Source organism: Notamacropus eugenii, chromosome 5 (genome assembly GCF_028372415.1).
Source record: "Notamacropus eugenii isolate mMacEug1 chromosome 5, mMacEug1.pri_v2, whole genome shotgun sequence".
Taxonomy (NCBI): Eukaryota; Metazoa; Chordata; class Mammalia; order Diprotodontia; family Macropodidae; genus Notamacropus; species Notamacropus eugenii.
This window is the reverse complement of record NC_092876.1, coordinates 66912748-66930955: the sequence shown is the minus strand read 5'-3', so window position 1 is coordinate 66930955 and position 18208 is coordinate 66912748. Positions and strand designations below refer to the sequence as shown.

General features: G+C 45.4%; 1 protein-coding gene across 4 annotated transcripts in view; it reads left to right on the top strand.

Annotated features, from left to right (window-relative positions):
• Nucleotides 1-18208, top strand: part of PAFAH2 (platelet activating factor acetylhydrolase 2) — a 34886-nt gene that overhangs the window by 217 nt on the left and 16461 nt on the right. Inside the window, exons 1-8 of one of the 4 annotated variants that reach the window (XM_072609413.1) lie at nucleotides 297-9261; nucleotides 10044-10286; nucleotides 10716-10753; nucleotides 11661-11773; nucleotides 12625-12778; nucleotides 13258-13354; nucleotides 16296-16364; nucleotides 16562-16703. In XM_072609413.1, the coding sequence (XP_072465514.1) occupies nucleotides 11684-11773; nucleotides 12625-12778; nucleotides 13258-13354; nucleotides 16296-16364; nucleotides 16562-16703 (552 nt within the window). In that variant the 5' untranslated portion in view covers nucleotides 297-9261; nucleotides 10044-10286; nucleotides 10716-10753; nucleotides 11661-11683. Of the gene's footprint in view, nucleotides 1-296; nucleotides 9262-10043; nucleotides 10287-10715; nucleotides 10754-11660; nucleotides 11774-12624; nucleotides 12779-13257; nucleotides 13355-16295; nucleotides 16365-16561; nucleotides 16704-18208 lie in introns of those variants that run through there. The other 3 variants (XM_072609414.1, XM_072609415.1, XM_072609416.1) reach the window with 3 other exon arrangements.

The window sequence follows — 18208 nt, the reverse complement described above, 5'->3', positions numbered from 1 at the left end:
CCGCAGCCCCCCTTACTGATACTCCAGCCCTTCAGGAACCTCCAGAGACTCCTCATAGTACCCCTTACAGCCATACCCCCAACCCCTCAATGAGGCCCCATCACTCTCCAAGCCTTTTTATATGCCCGACCCCTTAATAACCCCCAGTGACTCCTTGCTGACCCCCCCAAATCCCTCAGTAGGACCCCATGACTCATTGGCCACTTTACTGATACCCCAGCCCCTCCGTGACTCCAGATTCCTTGTAGCCTCGTTCCTGACACTCCCAACCCTTCTGTGACCCCTAACATAGCCCCCCTGACAGCCTCCTTACTTACACTCCCACATCCTTCAGTAACCCCCCATTGACTCTTCATAGATACCTTACTGACACCTCCAAACCTCTCAGTGATCTCAAAGACTCCTTATAGCCCCCTTACTAACATCCTTCAAGCTTCTCAGTGGCCCCTAATGACTCCTTGAAGCCCCTCTCAAACCCCTCGATGATCCTCATGACTTTTATGCCACCCTCATGCCCCTCAGGAACTCTATGACTTCTTATAGCCCCTCTCACAGTCCCTTTACTAACCTATCTCAGATCCCCAGGGTCCCCCCACCAATGGTTCCTTATAGTCCTCATTATAGCCCTCTTACTGACATCTGTCAAACTCCTCCCCTCCAAAAAAGCAGCCTCCTCCCCTAAAACCTTTCAATGACCCCTATTCTCATATCCCCTCCTTACTGCCCCATATCTATCCTCCTTAAGCCATTCAATCATCCTCCCTAATGTCTCCTAATATTTGACTCCTCTTAGGTCCCTCATTGACCTGTCCCTGATTCTTCAGTCTTTCTTCTGGACTCCTCTCTGATTCCTTCAGTGACCCTCTACTGACCCCTTGAGTCCTTCATAGACACTACCTCCTACACTGACAAGTACAGTTAGGTTGACTAGAGTAAAAATGAACCCTGGGAGAAAAGGCTGGAGATTTGGAGGGACACCAATTCTGGAGACCTTTGAAGGACAGGTTAAGGAATTTGGACTTTATCCTGTAGGCATTGGAGAGCCACAGAAGATGTGTGAGCAAAGGAATGATTGAATCAGAACTATGTATTGGAAAGATGAATGTGCCACAGTATGCTGGATGGATTGGGGATGAGGAGGCTAGAAACAAAGAGCCTGGATAGGAGGATGTTGCAACCCAGGGGGAGAAGATGAGGGTCTGAAATTGGGTGGCCATTGTAGGAGTGATAAAGCCCTAGGCTGGGAGAGATGTGGCCTTGGTTACTGACCACTCAGTCACTCAGAACCCATCCCTTGGCTGGTTAGTGTCTCCGTTTGTGTAAGAAGAGGATGGTTTCTTATCGCATTTCATCTGGTTCCTTCCAGAGCCTCAGAGGAGGCACCGGGGACTTCCTTCTTTTAAATTACCTTTTGAAAAGTAAATTGACATTGACACTGACAAAAGCTTTACCTACCCAGTTTTGATGGCGGTGGGTGGTCTTTTGATTTCTGCCCTTTGTCAGCTTCGCTGCCCAATTCACCAGGGTTTCAAGAACAGATGGACAGATGTGGAGTTGTTCTGGAGCCTAATCCTTTTCTGAGCCCCTTTATGTGGGTGGGGGCATTCCAGGTTCTGGGAGAGCTGTGAGCACAACAGCCTGTGTGCCAAATAGATTGGTTGGAAAAGATTAAAGGAGCTTAGGGCTAGGGAATTGGGCCAGTGATCTCTTAAAGGAGAAACAGCATCTTGAAGGGTAAGGGGATAAGGAAAGAAAAAGAGAGGCAAGGCCTTGTTGACTCAAACTTAACAGGTATCTACTGTGCATGGTAAACATCTTTCCTACCTATTAAGCTACAAACTCCTTGAGAGAAAAGTATGTATGTACTGTATGTACTGATGGCTCATAGGATCATAGCTTTGAAACTGCAAGGAATGTTAAAGGAATCATGAAGTGACTTACCAAAGTCACACAAGTTAGTAAGTAGCTGGATTAGGATTTGAACTCAGGGCTTCTTATTTCAAATCCAGCTTCCCCCTCTACCCCATACTGTCCTACTTCTCTATTTTCCATACCTTCTGTCCTGGAGCAGTGGTGTCCAACTCAAATAGAAATGATTGTACATAAAGATTCCCAGGTCTCCTTTTAACTTAGAAAACTACATGTTAACATTATCTATGTTCTATTTTAATTTTATTTGTTTTGTTAAATATTTCCCAATTACATTTTGACCTGGTTTGGGCTGCCCCTTGGGAGTGTTTGTGGCAGGCTGAGTATATATTTCTGTCCTAGAATACTGAGAAAATAAGGTTTGAAAAGTAGTCTGATGATGATAAACCTTGAATGCCAGGGCAAGAAGTCTGGATGTGATCTTCTTGACTCCTAGAGCGAGCAGGAAGAGTAACATACTTTGTGTGTAGGAACACTAACCTGTTTGTCTCTGCAGGATAGAATGGAGAAAACGGGAGGTGGGAAAGCAAAGAGTAGACATTTTGAATGCAGATACAATGTGAAAAAAGAATTTATTTTAATGAGGGAGGCTGTGTAGAATAGTAGAACAGGCACTGGATTTGGAGGCCGGGAATCTGGGTTTGAATTCTGGCCCTTTCACTCTTAAGTTGTGAAACCACTGGCAAATCCCATCATTCTGAGCCTCAGTTTCCTCAACAATGAAACGCTCAAAACTCTTCAGTGGCTCAGAGTAGCCTCAAGGATAAATTACTTGGCATTTATCTGGCTCCAACCTTCTTTTCCAACCTGATTTTATATTACTCCCCTTCCAGAGCTTTATCTTTCAGCCAAGCTAGACTGTATTTACAATCTGTTCCTAAACTCAGCATTCCATCAGCATTCTATGTTTGCACGGTCTGTCCCCCATGCCTGGCCTCTCTTCCCTCCTTAGCTCTGTCTCTTAGAATTCTTCTCTTCCTTGAGGCAGAGGCCTCTGTTTAGGAGGCACCTCCTTCATGAAGCATTCTGTTATCCTCTTTCCCCACCCCCAGTTTGTTAGTTCTCTCTTCCCCTTATAATCATCTTTCATTGACTCACATCTGTGTGCATGTTGTTTCCCCAGCAGAATGGATGCTCCATGGGGCGAGGGATTCTGTTTCTTTTGTATTCCATCCATGTACCTTGGGTTAGTTATACACAGTGGGGGCTTAATAAACATTTATTGAATCTAGTTAAATTACATACTACTTACACTATTTACCTCTGAGGATGATTGTGGGAAAAGCATTTTGGAAACCTTCAAGCACTATAAAAATAGGAATTATTACTTCCATCATAGATCAAATAAAAAAATGTAATAACAACTCACATTTTTATAGTGCTTGTAAAGCACTTTGATCACAACCACTCTGTTAGGTAAGTGGTATAAGTATTTATCTCCTTGTTACAGATGAGGAAACTAAGGCTCTAATGGTTAAGTGACTTGCCGTAATCTCACAGCTGAGGCAGAATTGATAACTCCCATTTGCAAAGCATTTCACACATTATCTCACTTAATCCTTGCAACTATTCTGTGAGTTGGTGCTCTTGGTAGCCCATTTGACAGAGAAGGAAACTGAGGCTCTGGGAAGTTAAGTGAATGCCACACAGCTATAGAGGATCTAATGGTAGAATTTGAACTTAGGTCTTCCTGACTTCAAGTTCACCTCTCTACTTCAGAAATGATATGCACATTATAAAGTGATATAGCATTAGTCAGTCAGTAAACAGTTCCTAAATACTTGCTGTGTACTAGGCACTGTAGATTCAAAGAAAGGCAACAAACATGGTCCCTGGCCTCAAGGGGCTCCAATCTAATCTAGAATGCAGTCTCAGAGGGAAGGGGCTAGCATTGAGGGGAAATCAGGAAAGATTTCTGCCAGAAGGTAGGTGGAGTCTTCAAGGATGCCAGGAGGCAGAGGCCAGGAAGTGGAGCATCCAAGGTATGGGGGCAAGTAAAAGAAAAGGAGAAGGAGTGTTGGAGATAAGGAGTAGCAGGCTGGTCAGTGTGGCTGAATTGGAGTGGAAGATGGGGATGTAAGAAGACTGGAAAGTCAGGAAGGGATTACGTTGTGGAGGGCTTTAAAAGCCAAACAAGATTTTTTATTTGATCAGAGACTATCTTTTGCTGTTCTTTGTATCCGATGCACTTACCATGGTGCCTGACATCTAGGAGGAGCTTAATAAATGCTTATTGAGTGACTGATCTTGGAGATACAGTAATGGAGGACCAGTGGAGTTCATGGAGTTGGAGGGCGATGAGTTTGGTCCTGAACTTTAGGAAGAGCACTTTGCCAGCTGAATGGAAAATGGATTGTCATGGAGGAAGCCCAGCCCGTAGGCTGTTGTAGTAGACCAAGCCAGAGACACTGAGGGCCTGTGTCAGGGTTCGAGAGAAAGTGGGTATTTACAAGAGATATCTTGGGGGAGGGAATGGTAAGTCTTGGCAACAGGTTGAATATGTGGGATGCAGGAGAATGAGGAGGCAAGGATGACACCGAGGTCATGAGCCTGGCTCACTGTGGGGATGGTAGTTCCCTTGACAGTCATAGGGCCTCTGGTAGGTCTTAGGAGGAGAGAGAATGAGTTCTCTCTTAGATCTGTTGAGTTTGAGAGGTACACAGAGTCCAGTTTGAGACATCTATTTACAATCTTACATTGTTATAACTACAGATCCAAAATAAACATGTGTGTTCTTTAGCAATATAGGGATGACTGTCATACCTGGTGCATGTTCTTGTTGTTCAGTCATGACCTCATGGTCTATATAGCACGCCAATACTGTCCATGTGGTTTTCCAAAGATCAAACTGAGACCTTCTTTAAAAGGCCAAGGTCTTCCACTGCATCTGGGGCCATCTCCACTCATTCTGATGTGTGTCTTGCCACAGGACCCAGGTGACTGTGAAGGAGAAAGTGAGGCTGGTGACTCTGCACAGCCCTCCTTCACTTCAATCCAATTCACTGTCATGTCATGGCATCACCTCCATGACATCATGGTCCACTTTGAGAACAAAGGACAGACAACAACAAGGAGGATGTAAACAAAAATACTGGAGTGGTTTGCCATTTCCTTCTCCAGTGGATTAAGACAAACAGAGGTGAAGTGACTTGCCCAGGGTCATGCAGCTAGTAAGTAATCTGAGGCTGGATTTGAACTCAGGTCTTCCTGAGTCTAGGCCAGTACTCTATCCACTGAGCCATCTAGCTGCTTTGCATTTTGTTATGTAGGCACATCTCCTCCTTCCACCTGGGCTGTGAACACTTCTGTCCTCTTCTTCACAAATTGGCAGAAGAGAGCAGAGAACAGAAAGCTTGGCATCATAGCACATGAAGGGCATTTTTCATCTATATACCTAAAGTGCCACAGTTTGGAGAGGCCTGGTGCTCTGTAAGGGCTCAAGGGTCATGGGTCTGCTTGCCCTATGGACCCAATAGCTGTGTTTGCTTCTGCCCCACCCTCTCTGGGGCCAGGCATCCAGCTGTGTCAGCACCATCCCCCAGCTTGCATGTTCCCTGACAGTGAGTGGATATTGGCCTCTTCCTGTATGTGGGAAAGGGTTTTTTGTTTTGTTTTGAATCCTAGCATGGTACCACTTCCATGAAGTTCAGTCTGCTTCAGCCTGGGTAAAATAAACAACCCCCCAAGTGTTTACTTCCCAAAGCCAAATGGAAAGAACCTTTTGGCCTCTCCATGAGTGTGCTCCATCCATAGCAGAAATGATTAAAAGTTGACAGTTTTTCACTTGAGCCTTAAAGTGTCTGTGAGAGAAGAACAGTGTTTATCAGCTCTAGAAAAAAATAGAAATGGGGGAGGGTATAGTTAAAACTTGAACCCTGGGCTTTGTAGTCTGTGGTTTGGTTTCGTGTAAATGAAATACATATTTTGAATTCCATTCAGGAAACATTTATTGAGATCCTACTATGAGCACGACATCATGCTGGGACTGCAAAGCCCTCATGGAACTGAATAGTCTCCTAGGGGGATACAACATATACAGAAATAAATATAATGCAAGGTAAACTGAGGGAAGCAGCCCTTAGGGCCGAGATGATTTGGGGAATGCATTCCTGAGATGGAGGATGGCTTGTGAGAATGTCTGGAGGCTGAAAATGGTGAATCCAGTTTGGGAAACAGCTAGTATTCCAGTATGACCAAACCATTGAGTTTCTGAAGGGAAGTAATGTGAAATAAAGCTGAAGAGGCAGAGAGGAACCAGATTGTGAAGGATCTTAAACACAAAGCTAAGTAGTTTTCATTTTCTCCTAGAGGCAATGAAGAGCCACAGAAGATTTTTGAGCATGGAAGTCACCTTATCTTTGCCTTATGAATTATTTTGGCAGAGCTGTAGAGATAAATTAGAGAAACTGGAAGTAGGGAGACCAGTTAGGAGGTTATTGTAATGTTTCAAGTGAGAGGTGCTCAGGGCTTGAAGTAGGTCACTGGCAGTGCTGAAGAGACAGGGGAAAGGCTCCAAGAGATAGGGGGTTGAGATTAATAAGCCTGGCTCCTTTTATGGACTCGCCATGTTCTAATTTATGTTGCTTTTAGTCTGCATACATGTCTGAGCAAAGGGATTCAAAGACTCCGTGCACAGACAGACCGCCCACCTCCTCCTCCTCCTCTTCTACCAGAGTAGGCCTCTCTTTTGCTCTCCTTGGCAGTGGTTTCTAGGCTAAGTTTAGGAACCAGAGTAAACAAACCCATGAGGAACTAAGCATTCCTGAGATGGAACAGGTAGGGATTCCATAGGTGAAGACAAGGGGGGCGAATTCTAGGGGCCTCTCATTAATGCACAAGGTCCTGATGGACCCATGATGAGTCCAACAGAGTACCTGCCTAGAGCTCCCATGCTTCACCCACTTCTCCAGACAAGCTCACCTCTGGGTGCCCTCCCTCAAACTTTGCTGCTATGCTGTGTCTCCTGTCTTCTCCCTTATAGCTGATTCCCTTAAGGCCAGGCTTTCTGCTTTCTGGGGTGACAAGAAGCTTCTTCAAGACCATCACTCTACTAATGTGCTAATTCAGTACAATAAACATTTGTTAGATGACTACCATGGACCCTGAGCTTGGGGCTGGACAAAGATGAAAAAACTGGCACAGTCCCTGACCTCAGGATGCTTCTAATCTAATGGGTGTGGGAGAAGAATACAACATGGGCACAAATGAGTGTGATGCACGTGAGAATGAGATACATTCCCAGAGTTTAATGTGAGATAAATGGTGTGAACGATCCCCTGGACCCTGTCTGTGGGGGGCCTGAAATGCCAGAAGCAGAAGCTTATACTAGATGCATCAAGCAATAGGGAGCCACCATAGGTTTTTGAGTAGAAGATGGGCATGGCCCAGAGATATGTGTGTATTAGCAAAATTGTTTCCATGGTGGTATGCAGACGGTTTAGAGCGTAGAGAGATTTAAAGGCAAGAAGAGCAGCTGTGATATTATTATGATAGACCAAATAGGAAAAAAAGCAAAAAAAAAAAAATGGAGAATGACTCATTTATGTAGTGTGGTAAGGTTTACAGAGTTTTTCCACTTGATCTTGAGATACAGACAGTGCTGATATTATTATATCTGTTTTAGAGATGAGAAAACACAGGTTTAGATAGGTAATGTGATTTTTCCAAGGTTCTAAGACTAGTAATGATCAGAGTTGGTATCTGAACCCTGTTCTCTTGACTCAGTTGCTTCCTTACATGTTTAACATCACATGGTCCCACATAGCAGGCAAATGATATCTCAGGCATGCCCAGAGGCAGTGAACTGACCAGTATGGGCTCCAGTAAGGGAGAGAGAGAAGGCTGGAGAAGTAGGTTGTGCCCACATGGGAGAGAACTTTAAATGCCAGGCTAAAGGATTCTGCAAGAATTCTAGGCTAAGCTAATGGTTCAGAAGCAGACCTTCTTGCCTTTCTTTTTCATCCATCTGAGTACCTTTTGTTTCAGCCAAAAGATCTCAGTTCCAGGCTTGTTCTGCCACTCATCAGAATGGACAAGTCAGTTCCCTGTGGGCCCCAGTTTCTCCTTTGTAAGATGAGGGGGTTGGATTAGTTGTCCTTGAGGCTCTTTCTAGCTCTGACATCCTATGTTCTAAGCCCCTCCCATCACTAACATTCTCAGTTCTAAGCTCTCTTCCAGCTCTGACATTCTGTAATTCTTATCTGCCCTCTTCTTATCTGTGCCCTATTTACTCATTTTTCAAGACCCAGCTGATGCCCCAACTCTTCTGTGAAACCATTCCTGACTACGCACTGATCTTTTCTCCTCTCTGTTCTGCTACACTTATGGTTAGGCCCGTAGTTTAACACTTACTTGTCTGAAATTGTTTCACATATGTCAGTTCTATTCTCAGCTAGATTATAAACTTCCTAAGGGTGGGGAACACATCTCATACGTATTTATCTTTGATTCTTTCCTTTCCCTCACTCTGCATATCCAGTGGGGTACTAAGTCTTGTAGACCTTTCCTGTACGCATCCCCTTCTCCCTGCTGAGCACAGCCACCACCCTTCTTCAAGCCCTCATCCCTTCTTGTCTATACTATTATAATAGGCTCCTGATTGCTCTTCTCTCTCCAGTCTGTCTTCCCTTCAAATAAATATTCCTAAGGTATTAGTCTGACCATGTCACTCTGACCCCGGTTTTCTTGGTGGAGCTGGGGGCTGCTATTATAGGAGTCTTTAGGCAAGATATTATAACAGCTTTATGATGAATGATGAGGCTTCCTCGGAGCAATACGGATACAGCCATTCACAGATGTGAGCCAGTGGATGTCACCCAGAGAACTTTGTGGTGCTGTGGTGTCCAGAGTGCCACAGACTGAGAAACCACTGCCTACTATGCAGAGAAAGCAGCCTCCCCCAGAATGGCTGCAGATTTCACAGCTATTCTTGGGCTGATAGGAAGGATCTGAAGAAGCAGAATCACAAGAAATGTTTTGTTAGCCAGTCAGAAATGGCCTCCGCAGCAGGCATTTCCTTTGGGCTGCTTGTTTTGAGATGATTGGTGTATTTCTGACCTGCTGCCTCTCAGTCCACCACAAATAATTAATATGACATCATGTAAGCTGGTGGTTGACAGTCCATACCTCTCTGACCTTGCTTTAGGACATTATTCTCAGCTCCCTTCCTTGGAAAACAGTTCATGGCCTTCAATATGCAACCTGCTGAAAAATTATGTGAACAGTCATCCAGTCAAGACCTGGTAGTTCTGAGGCCTCCACTGCTTCCTTCCCTAGTTCAGCTTTTCACAGCTGGGGGAACATTGAAAGTCATGTTGAACTAACACAGGAGGGGTGAGTCAGGGTGTATTGTGGGTAGCAGCTGGTCACCTTCTGGTCTATGGCTGCCCTTTCTTTCTGTGCAGCTCTTTCCCAGAGGTGGGGCTTTGCAGGCCTGTTGTCCCTTGGTGTGGCCCAACCTTGGTATTCTTGGAATATATACCTCTCCTTCCCTTTGGTGCCTAGGGTCTTCTCCTACTTGAGAAAGTGAGCCCTGTGCCCATCAAAGGCTCTCTTGTTTGACTGCATGATCCACAGCAAGAAGCTTCTGGGCACGAAGCTCACACATGGAGCTCAAGAAGGTTCACTGGCTCCCTGTTATCCCTCGGATAAAATGCAGGCTTCTCCATTTGGCCCTGAAAGTCTTTCACAGTTTGATTCCATGCTACTTTTCCAGGCCTATTGAATAATTGCATCATGATCTTCATGTTCCAAGCAAATTGGCCTATTTGTTCTTCCCCGTAGTCAACAATTCATCTCCCACCTTCATGCCTTTGAAAATCTGTTCTCCATGCCCAGAGCATTCCAAATTGCTCTCCACAATGGTTGGATCAATTCACAGCTCCACCAACAATGCATTAGTATTCCAGCTTTCCCACATTTTCTCCAACACTCATCATTTCCCTTTTCTGTCATGTTAGCCAATCTGATAGATGTGATGTGGTACCTCAGAGTTGTTTCAATTTGCCAGGAGGCTTATCCACATCCCCCTGGCTAGTGCTTGCCCTCCCTCCCTACTTTTCCATTACATTTCCTTTATATCTCTATTTAAATACTTCCTTGTGCATGTGTTTCAGATTTTGAGCTCCTTGAGGGAACTGACTGCTTCATTTTGGCATCCTCAGAACCCAGGACAGTCTCCAGCCCAGAAAGCTAGGGACTGCACCTGGGATAATATTAGTCTCAGAAACTCTAATATGAGAAAACTTCCCGAACTAATGCCAATAACTCTGCTACCTTCTCAGTAATTTATCATCTTAGAGAGTTGCCTACGATACTGAACTGCTGATTTACCCAGACACATCCAGTATTTGTCAGAGGTAAGAACTTGAACCAGCTCTTCTTGACTCCAAAACTGGTATTTTCCCTATTAAATCATGTTACGTCTCACCTGGCACATTGTAGGTGCTTAATAAACTTACTGAGTGATGTTGAGTGTGAAATTTAACAAAAAGGTAAACTGAGGCAATTCTCTAAGCAAGATAAATTTATTACTAGGTCACTAAACCTGTTAATAAAGGATGGGTCAATGGCACTTCCTCTGGCCAGAGACCCAGAATTGAAAGTATAACTTGTTTTTATAAATATAGAACAAAAAAACAGAACCAAAATCATGTCATTGGTTATGGGATCAGCAACATCATGGGCTTGAGGGATCATGATTGGTTACATTAAAAAAAAGTGGGCATAGTCCACACATGGGATGAAGATCACCTCTATCTCTAAAGAATGCTTATGTGAATTAACAGGTCACAGTGCATCCAGAGGTCGCTGATCGGGACCCAAGGTATGTAGACTCACTGGCCCTGGGGGATTAGACAGGACCACCTTTTTAATTGCTAAAGATGGGACAAGGTCAGTGAGTCCAGCTTCTCAAGGATAACACACGGACCTTGCAAGAAAGGCTGAGATAATGTTTTATGACAATATTGAGAACAGAGTTTTTCTTAAACTAACAGTGATTGTAGAAAAGTTTAAGCCTTTGGTATCCGACTTCAGAGAGAGACTGAACATGTGAACTCATGAGTTTCACTGAGACACAGAGAAGAAGCTAACATTCATTACACACAGTACAGAACATGGTTACAGAATAAAACCACTTAGAGTAAAATCAAATATAAAATGCACGAGCAACGTCTGATTTTAACAATGAATTCATGGCCCCTAATGGGTGCAGTGGGTAGAGTGGCAGGGACATCTGAATGCAAATCCAGCCTCAGGCGTTTACTGACCGTGCGACCCTGGGCAGGTCCCTTAACCACTGGCAGTCTCATTTCCCTCAGCTGTGAGATGAAGGTAATAATAGTGCCGACTTCCCAGGCTAGTTGTGAGGATTAAAGGTGGTAATTTTTGTAACGCTCTTTTCAGACCTAAAGTACTGTATAATTCTGGCTATTAGTATTGTTATCACTGCTAGTAATTACAGTAATCTAGAATAATGCTGGATAAGCATATGGTGGGTACTTAGTTATCATTTTAAGGGCCACAGAGGGTTTCCAGTCCCTTTCTCTGTGGCCTGTGTCTGAATTCTTCTGGGTGAACCAGCATTGCACAAGTCTCAAAGTCTGATTAGTGGATGATAGATGTAATCAACAGGAAACACATACAGGAAGCCAGTGGTAGGCCGTTCCCTGCACCCCTCTTTGTTCTTCTGCCCCGGCTATCAGGCTCAGCCGCCTGTGTTGTCCTTCTAGGTTTGCCCAGGTCATCAAACGCCATGGGAGTCAGCCCTTCCCTGGGGCTACCGCCTGTAACTGGCCCCCATCTTGTAGGCTGTGGAGACGTGATGGAAGGACAGACTTGCCAGGTATGCTGTCTTGTCTCAATCCTGCTTCTCTCTCTCCATCTGCTGAGAATCCTCTATTTCTGTGTTTCTCCCAACATTTCCTGTGATAGCAATTTACTTCTAGTTCCCAAAAAGGAAAACTGAGTTTATTCTGGTGATAGAGCCCTGAGAATCAGTCATCTTAGATTCTTTCCCTTTCCCATTGGAAACATCCTTAGAGAGAGTTAATGGTTGATTCTCTTGAATAGGCTAGACTATGGGAAAGACTTGGAAAGGCTTCTAGAGTTCAGGCACCAGGGACCTCTTTCAGGTCCATTAACCCTTTTGGGGGGAGGGGGAGTTGCAACAGATGTGCGAATGAGAAAGTCCTCTGATCTCATCTTTAGCTGCTTCTCAGAATAGGAGAACAGATGGGTCATGGGTTAGACTGCATAGTGCAGAAGCCAGGTTGGCCCCTCGGAGGTCATTGCTAATGTGCTCTGGCTCCCCATTTATCCACAGGGAAAGAAATTCTTCCCCTCCTCTCTCAGTACAGTCCCCTCCACCATCCTGTCCTCTCCTCTCTTCTGCTTCCAGCTTCTTGCTTTTTTCTTCTTTTTCCTATCTCTATATTATTTTCCATTCTTTCTCTCTCTCATTCTGATTTCTCCCTTACCATGGGCACTCAGTTCCTGTTATCTCTGCTCCCTCTTGCTATGTAGGATAAATTTGTTGCTTTTTCTTATGACCAACCAGCAAAAGCCATCCTCTTAATCTGTTAGCCCTACTTCCTAGAGCATTGAGCTCCATTCTCCAGATTGTAGAGACTCAGGCTGTCATGGGCCAGGGAGGTTCCCTGTCCTGAGCAGCCATTGCTGTCTTATCTCCAACAGGGGAGCTTTTTCCGCCTCTTCTACCCCTGCCAAGAGACCGAGGGGGAGATTGAGCAGCCCTTGTGGATCCCCCGATATGAATACTGCGTTGGCCTGGCTGATTTTCTGAGCATCAATAAGCGCTGGGGGGGAATGCTATTGAACGTAGCCATAGGTAAGGGTGGGACTGACCTCCTGCTTCTCCCTCCCCTTCTCTGCTCTCCAAGAAGTTCCTAAACATGGCAACTTTTGAAGTGAAAGGAGCAGAGCCTGCAGATCAAGGTTGGATTGGATTGTGTCAGTGAGCATTGCTCCAAGAATGGCCTTGTACCCACTGCTTTCTGCAGGGGGCTGACAAGGTGGCCTCCATGTTCTGCTCCCTTATTTTGCCCTCCTGGTCTATCCTGATCTATCCCTAGGAGCCCTACCCCCTAGAAATGCTAATAATCTGGGTTCTTTTCAATCCCCTTCTTGTCCTGTTTCCACCTTCCCCAAGAGACTGGTGGGATAGCCATGATAAAAATAATAAGCAATAATAAGCAAAAGCTGCCTGTTGGGGTCAGTGAATGCAATTGTTCCCACCTTTATTCACTTGGCCCCTGAAGCTGCCAGCTCTGGTGTAACGAGGAGTTCCATTTGCCATGTTTCTCCTAGGATCCTACCGCCTACCCATCAGCTGGAACGGCCCCCTTAAACCACAGGACTCTGGCTACCCGCTGATCATCTTCTCACATGGCTTGGGAGCCTTCAGGTAAGAGCCCTTTTCCACTTCTCCCATCTCTTGCTCAGTGAAAGCTACCAGACATTAACCCAGGAGGTCAAACTGTCAGAGGGCAGCAGCCAAGCAGGGAAATAGCAGTTTCTTTCCATTTGTTGTCCTTAATATGTTGGTTCACGTTCCTCTCATAATCTCTAGTTTACAGAACGCTTGGCTCATAACCTCGTAAGGCAGCTACTGCAGTGCAATTGTTATTATTCCCATTTTGTAGATGAGGAGAATGAAGCCCAGAGAGGTCTTGACTTGTTCATGATTGTGCAACTGGCAGGTAGCACAGAGACTCAGCCTTCTGTCTCTTGACTGTACATGCAGTGCCGACAGGCAGATATCCTACTAAGATTCCCCTTCCACTTGTGTTCCTTCTCCATGAAGCCTTTCTAGAGTGACCTTTCAAACCCTTTCACTAACTCACATACCTTCTCCTCTAATGCACCAGCATTCACTGAGATATACAGAAGATTTATCTCTAAGGATATGACGTGGTGAAAAGAAATCTAAGATGTACTTGTCAGACTGTATGGTGCCTTCTGTTTTCTTGAGGGAAAATGGCCAAAGATCCACCCTCTGTTTGATAATCCAGTCATGACTCCTAATGAGATTCTTAAATTCCAGCTTCCAAACCTTGATCTGGTCTCTCTCTGAATCTCGTGAATTTTCTCCCTCTGTTTTTGTTATTAACAGATACCAATCTCGTGCTAGTCTGTGCTAATCCCTTAGTATTTCATCATTATGGGCACCTCTTCCTGTGACATAGGCCAAGCCCTGCTGCTTCACTTTCATTGCTAAGTCTTCGTGAGTGACTGTGGTCAAAAGTTTCATATTGAGCCTTCTAGGGATGAGCTGGGCAAATACTTGTAGATTTCCATGAGGCCTTTCCAGCTTGGTAGCATCTGCCAGAGCTTGCACCCTGTTGGCGTAGATTTTGAAAAGCTCTCTGTGCCACAGTAAGGCACTGGAAAAGAACTTTGATGGAGGACCTTAGGTGATCAGCTTCATATCTTCTGAGAGTCATTCAATTCATTCAGCAAATGTATTAAGTACCTACTGTTTAAATGACACTGTCTTCTATAATGAGAGAGTAAAATAGCTTCCTCCCCAGTCTAATAGGGGAATTAAGAAATGTGTATTGGGGAAATATGTTCTAGGCCATAAGGAACATACTGTTATCTTGTTATGGGTGATGTGAGTGCAGAGGGGAGGATGAGCCAGGATCTTTCAAGAAGGCTTCCTTCAACTGGCCCTTGACCAGATGCGGAGGTGGAACCAGAGCCCCAGGGTATTTCAGACATGTGGAGCCAGACATGGGGGCTGTAAAGTGCCCAGTGTTTTCATGGGGTGGTGATTAGCCAGGCTTGCCCAGAGCAGAAGGTTTTTGTGGGAAAATAGGACTGTGAGACTGGCAAAGATGGGAATGGACTGCAGAATCCTAGATCTGGATAATAAGAATCACTCACATTTGTATGGCATTTTTAAAAACTCTAAAGTACTTTCTTACCGCAGCCCTGTGAGGTGAGTAGAGTGTCTCTCCCATTTTATAGAAGGTGAACTTGGTGCTCAGGTTGACTAAGTGATTTCCCCAGGGTCCTTCTAACAAGCATGCCGGGACTCAACTTCAGATCTTCCAAATCCCTCATTTTACAGATGAAGAAACTAAGAGGTGGATTGCTGACAGACCCCCTGAGGCCACAAAAGAAGTGACAGAGGCAGCAATTAAGCTAGGCTTCATGATGGCTAGTCTAGTGTTCTTTCCTTTATGCCACTTGACCTTGTGGAAGGTCTTTGAATGCCATGCTAAGAAGTGTCCTTCTCTAGTCCGGCAGCATCTGTAGTGTGAATACTGTTGCTTTGAGGATTTCTATCTTTCTAGCTTCTGCAGATCTGAGTGAGAAGTAGTAGTACTCTGATGGGGAAAGATACCACATGGCTTTGGACCAGGCAAGGGAGGCTTCCCCAACTTCCTTCCTTTTATTTACCTTCCTCTGCTACCTTTCCCACAATAACTAACCAGTTCTCTGGCCTCTGGGCCTCTGGGCCTCTCCTTGCCAGCGATGGTCTCTCTGTTGCTGCCAAATCCTTCCCTGGCTGTGAAAGAAGAAAGATCAGAGCCTAGGGGTGAAGAGTGAGGTAAACAAGAACAAGAAACAAACATTTATTAAGCACTAACTGCATGCAGTGCACTGTGCTAAGCCCTGAAAATACAAGCACAAGCAAAAAGGAAGACATGCTCTTCCCTCAGTGAGCTCCCATGCTAACTAGGGAGGCTACCACATAAAGCAGAGGGGATGGAGGGAGGCATCTATGTAGGGGCATGGAGGGGAGGTCTGCACAGAAGGCTACAGCTCTTTTGGGCCTTCCTCCATATTGGAAGTTCCAGTGGGAAAATGGGCAGAGAGAGGAGCCAGCTGAAACAGAACATGGAGTCCAGAGAACAAAAGTGAAGCAAGAAAGGAGAGAAAGCTTCCTTTTCCTGGGAAGTTGTAAGGTAAAGCCTGATCACCAGTAAAGGGAAATAACCATTTGGCCCCTATTATCAGGAAGAGCTGGCTGCCTCTGAGGAGTTCGCGGACCCGTAGGAGATCCAGGATAGCCCTTCTGTCTGGACCACTGTCCAGGCCAAAATCCCCACTCAGATGCTGGGATTCTATAATCAGAAGACATAAAACAGTGTTGTAGTACCTAGAGAGGGAAAGATAAAGTCTGGGATTGTTTGGACTTAGAGAGTGTACTGAGTGAATTTCTCATAGCTTCCTGAAGAAGGTGATCTTGAGCTGATCTATTTAATGGGAATAGGGAATAGGTACCTGGAAGCGAAGGACTCCACATGAGTCTTGAACGGAATCTGCCTTTGTGGCCACTTCTGGGACAGGGAGGTCTGTCTTCTGATGAGCCTGTCTGTTCTTTCCTGTATCCTCAGGACCCTGTATTCAGCCTTCTGCATGGAGCTGGCTTCTCGAGGCTTCGTGGTGGCTGTGCCAGAACACAGGTGAGGGATGAACCCCAAGGGGGAAAGGTGACAACTCTTGGAACTGCCCTCTAGTTTTCTTCTCCAGCCAGGACCTTGGGGGACCCAGGAAGTGGCATCCAAAGTCTGGATTGAGAACTATAGAGGGGGTGAGTGGGGCTGAAGAGCACCTTCTGTCTTCCCCTCCCCTTCCTCCAGACAGCCCTATGTCTTTCAAGGGATCATTCTGCCTCGGCCACCTACTTCTACAAGAATACTACTGGGGAGAGCTGTCCCCAAGCTGGGTCACTGGAGGAAGAGTGGATCGCCTACAGGAAGGTAGAGGAAGGACAGAAAGAATTCCGGATTCGTAACCCCCAGGTGAGTTTGGGAGGGCCAGCTGCGTGTCGTGACCCCTCCCCCAGGCCTCACTCACTCAGAGGTTCTATTGCAGAGGGAGGATGGCAGCCCCTCAGGATTGTGGGAGGGCAGCTCTGCATCACAGTAAAGAGAAGGGTCTGGGGAGCCTTGGCCAGGAGGCCTCTTTGTTGCCGTTTTCTATTCATCCTTCATGAAGTATTCATACTTCTCTAGGACTTTGTTGTTCACAGAGCTCTCACCTCACAATAATCCAAGTATTATCATCCCTCTTTTATGAGAAGAGGAAAATGCACTCCCAGGGGAAGTGTCCTGTCCCATACCCCATAACTAGGATGTGTCTGAGATCCCCGAGCCCCAAGGAGAGGGCTTCTTCCCTTATTCTTTCCAACGGTGTTGACCAGCTACACAGATGGGAGCCAGGAGAAGGCCCAGCAACAACTAGGCCAAAAACTGTTAGTGCTTGCCTTTCCAGTGCTCGTGTTACATTACAGGGGCATGGGGTGGGGTTCAGATTCGGGGCTGGCAGCCTGTAAGGGAGAAGAACCGTGGCACTCAGCAAATGCATTCTTGATATAATCCATAGCTATAATTGTTATTATGTATGCACATGCACATACACACATGTGTGTTCTGCATACGTGTATTACATATGTGCATATGCTCATGCATCTATACAGTATGTTACAGTACACATATATACACACAGATACACCTACAATACATGTGTGCATATATACATATATGTACATCTTTTTCCACAGCTTGTTACCAGAGATATTTGTAGCCAACCTCGTCCATACTGGTTTATACATTCTAACACATTAATTTATATGAGTAAAAACAGTAGCAAATTATCCTCCTTGCTGGAGGTCAAAAGGCTTTAGTTAGGATGCACATCAGGAGCCCTGATCGGGGCCTGAGGAGCCACCAGGCTCTGACATCTATTCCCTCCTCCCCACCTCCATTTCAGCCATCCTAGGTCGTGCTTTAATATAACATGATTAAGTTACGTAACAGAACATCAGTAGCAACATCTTTTTGATCTGTCATTCTTCAAAGCATGACAGTGACTTTGTCTGATTCAGACTAAAATATCATCTCTTTATCTGGGTACCTTCTGTGAATGCCCTGCTCCTACCTCCGGAGCAGCTCTGTTCCCTTGTCTAGGGAGTCCCTTCAGACCTGGCAGTCCTGGAGGTCTCTAAGTAAGGGGAAGGAACATTGAATTTGGAATCCAGGAGAGACAGCAGAGGGCGTTAGAAAGAATACTGAATTTGGAGTCAGAGGCCCTGGGTTCAAATTCCACTTTTATTGTTCACTTTGTATGACCTTGGGCAGGTCACTTCACTCTGAGCCCCTGTCAGAGGAGGTACTAGATCACGTCTAAGACAGAACCTTGACGATCTCTTCCTAAATCCATGATCCTGTCATGTGGGCTAGAATACCGGCTGTGACATATCCTAGCCATGGGCCCTTGGGAGGGAAGAGGAGGCACCAAGCATTCC